General features: G+C 35.6%; 1 protein-coding gene across 1 annotated transcript; it reads right to left on the bottom strand.

The window, feature by feature from the left end:
- Positions 1-3,095: 3,095 nt before the first annotated feature.
- Positions 3,096-3,515, bottom strand: LOC106476225 (keratin-associated protein 21-1-like). The gene has a single exon (XM_013936891.1). It carries the CDS (start codon positions 3,513-3,515, stop codon positions 3,096-3,098), a length of 420 nt encoding a protein of 139 aa, XP_013792345.1.
- Positions 3,516-3,529: the final 14 nt, after the last annotated feature.

Here is a 3,529-nt window from a genome sequence, read left to right as displayed (position 1 = left end):
TATAATTCTACATTCCGGTTTCAATATCAACATTAACCAAACGTAATGTATGGTGTAGTGTATGCTGTAATGTATGCAGTAATGTATGGTGTAGTGTATGCTGTAATGTGTGGTGTAATGTACGCTGTAGTGTATGGTGTAATGTATGGTGTCATGTATGCAGTAATGTATGGTGTAGTGTATGCTGTAATGTGTGGTGTAATGTACGCTGTAGTGTATGGTGTAATGTATGGTGTCATGTTTGCTGTAATGTATGGTGTAGTGTATGCTGTAATGTGTGGTGTAATGTACGCTGTAGTGTATGGTGTAATGTATGGTGTCATGTTTGCTGTAATGTATGGTGTAATGTATGCGGTAATGTATGGTGTAATGTGTGGTGTAATGTACGCTGTAATGTATGGTGTCATGTATGTTGTAATATACGGTGTCATGAATGCTGTAATGTATGGTGTAATGTATGATGTAATGTACGCTGTAATGTATGGTGTAATGTGTGCTGTAATGTACGCTGTAATGTATGGTGTCATGTATGGTGTAATGTATAGTGTAACGTATGCTGTAATGTATGATGTAACGTATGCTGTAATGTACGCTGTAATGTATGGTGTAACGTATGCTGTAATGTACGCTGTAATGTATGGTGTCATGTATGGTGTCCTGTATGGTGTAATGTATGCTGTGATGTACGCTGTGATGTATGCTGTAATGTATGGTGTAATGTATGGTGTCATGTATGGTGTCCTGTATGCTGTAATGTACGCTGTGATGTATGCTGTAATGTATGTTGTAATGTACGCTGTAATGCATGATGTAATGCATGGTGTAATGTATGGTGTCATGTATGGTGTAATGTATAGTGTAATGTATGCTGTAACGTATGCTGTAATGTACGCTGTAATGTATGGTGTAACGTATGCTGTAATGTACGCTGTAATGTATGGTGTCATGTATGGTGTAATGTATGCTGTGATGTACGCTGTGATGTATGCTGTAATGTATGGTGTAATGTATGGTGTAATGTATGCTGTAATGTATGGTGTCATGTATGCTGTAATGTATGTTGTAATGTACGCTGTAATGCATGGTGTAATGCATGCTTTAATGTATGGTGTAATAGTTTTTGACATAACAATTACATTTACTATTAATGTCATCTTTTATTTGATCTGTGCCAGAACAAACATACTAACGAATGCGAAGACCTAAACATTCATTTCATTACATAGACTAATGTTTTAGTTATTTAGAAATTTCACAAACAGGATAGTGTAACTAAATAATTCAAGGAAGTTCCCTCTTACGTAAAACTTCAAATTTGTCGGATATACTGGGTATAATATTTATGGTTACAATGTTTCACCAGGTTAACCTGGAATCCTGATCTAGATAATACTCCTCGTAGTTGTACCCAATTTAACCTGGTGAAACTTTGTAATCATAAGTATTATACTATATATATATTCGGCACAATAAACAAGTTTTAAGAAACTTGGGTTGTTATGGAAACGATCAATTATATCTCTATAGAAACTACTAGATGTGTCGCTATGGAAACGATCACTTTTATCTTTATGGAAATGCTAGATATATCGTTATGTGATAGTTTCAAAAGGTATATCTACAAGATTAAGAAAACCATACTAAACATGTGAAAATCTGGAGAGTCTTGCTACAGTGTTCTTCACTGAAGCTAATCACATGTACGTATGGTTATTTGAAATGGTTGGCGACGAGAAGCAGTCCTTCATATACAGTTTCTACCTACAGACTAACACGTGTTCAGTACGCATGAAAGCCACGGTTCACGTGTTTCAAGCAAGTCCCCGATCTCCTACTCTGAATGATGCTATTGTAAATCCTCGTTATCTTCGTTAGAAAACGTGTGAAAGTGAAAACCCCATGGTAAGGAAACCGCGTGGGTTTCAATGAACCTTGCAAAACACGTAATCCGATTGTTCTCGGAACTTATTAAACCATTTTAAAAAATCAGTGTTACTAGACCCAGAAACAATAGTTTTGGATTATCTAAATAGTAAATACAAGATTTACTTTAGAACACTAAAACATACCACCACTTATAGATATATGGTTTGAAATTTAAAAAAAAAAATAGATTCTTAAATGTAAAATTATTTGGTTTGGCTGTTGTTAAGCGCAAAGCTACACAGTGGGCTATCTGTACACTGCTCGACACGGGTATCGAAACCCGATTTTTGGCGTCGTAAGCCTGCAGATTTACCGCTGAGCCACTGGAGGGGGGCTTTAAATGTGAGACATGTCATAAAAATGTTTAGGGGTATATATTTCCACTATGACAGCTTTATTCCGATTTAACATAAGATTAATATAATTAGGAGTTTCGTACATTTTGCATATAAAATAAACATTAATTTTACTAGCTTAGTACAATAATTTAATAACATCAAAAGTTCGTGATATAATGAGTTTCCACGTCCAATAAGAATGATGTTATTAAGAAATATTTGAATAAACAATAAACGTCTCCAGATATAAAGATTATAGTTAACAATACAATCTTCTGAAACTGAAAAACAATAGCCTGATCAAAAAACATTAACCTGATCAAAAAATAACAGCCTGATCAAAAACAACAGCCTGATCAAAAATAACACCCTGATCAAAAAACAACATCCTGATCAAAAAACAATAGCCTGATCAAAAAATAACAGCCTGATCGAAAAACAACAGCCTGATAACAAAACAACAGCCTGATCGAAAAACAATAGCCTGATCAAAAAACAACAGCCTGATCAAAAAACAATAGCCTGATCAAAAAATAACAGCCTGATAACAAAACAACAGCCTGATCGAAAAACAACAGCCTGATCAAAAAACAATAGCCTGATCAAAAATAACAGCCTGATAACAAAATAAGAGCCTGATCGAAGAGTGAGAACGTCATGTCCACAAGTTTGGTTAATGTTGATATTGAAACCGGAATGTAGTATTATAGATTAACATGTCCACAATCTATGGTGTCATGTACGCTGTAATGTATGCTGTAATGTACGGTGTAATGTATGCTGTAATGTATGGTGTAATGTACGGTGTAATGTATGCTGTAATGTATGGTGTCACGTATGCTGCCATGTATGCTGTAATGTATGGTGTAGTGTATGCTGTAATGTATGCAGTAATGTATGCATGACACCGTACATTACAGCATACATTACACCGTACATTACACCATACATTACAGCGTACATGACACCATAGATGACACCGTACATTACAGCATACGTTACACCATACATTACAGCATACATGACACCATACATTACAGCATACATGACACCATACATTACAGCGTACATGACACCATACAGTACAGCGTACATTACACCGTACATTACAGCATACATGACCCCATACATTACAGCGTACATTACTGCATACATGACAGCGTACAGTACAGCGTACATTACAGCATACATTACACCGTACATTACAGCATACATGACACCATACAGTACAGCGTACATTACACCGTACATTACACCGTACATTA

Source organism: Limulus polyphemus, unplaced genomic scaffold, assembly GCF_000517525.1.
Source record: "Limulus polyphemus unplaced genomic scaffold, Limulus_polyphemus-2.1.2 Scaffold10089, whole genome shotgun sequence".
NCBI lineage: Eukaryota > Metazoa > Arthropoda > Merostomata > Xiphosura > Limulidae > Limulus > Limulus polyphemus.
This window is presented reverse-complemented; position numbering and strand designations above follow the sequence as displayed.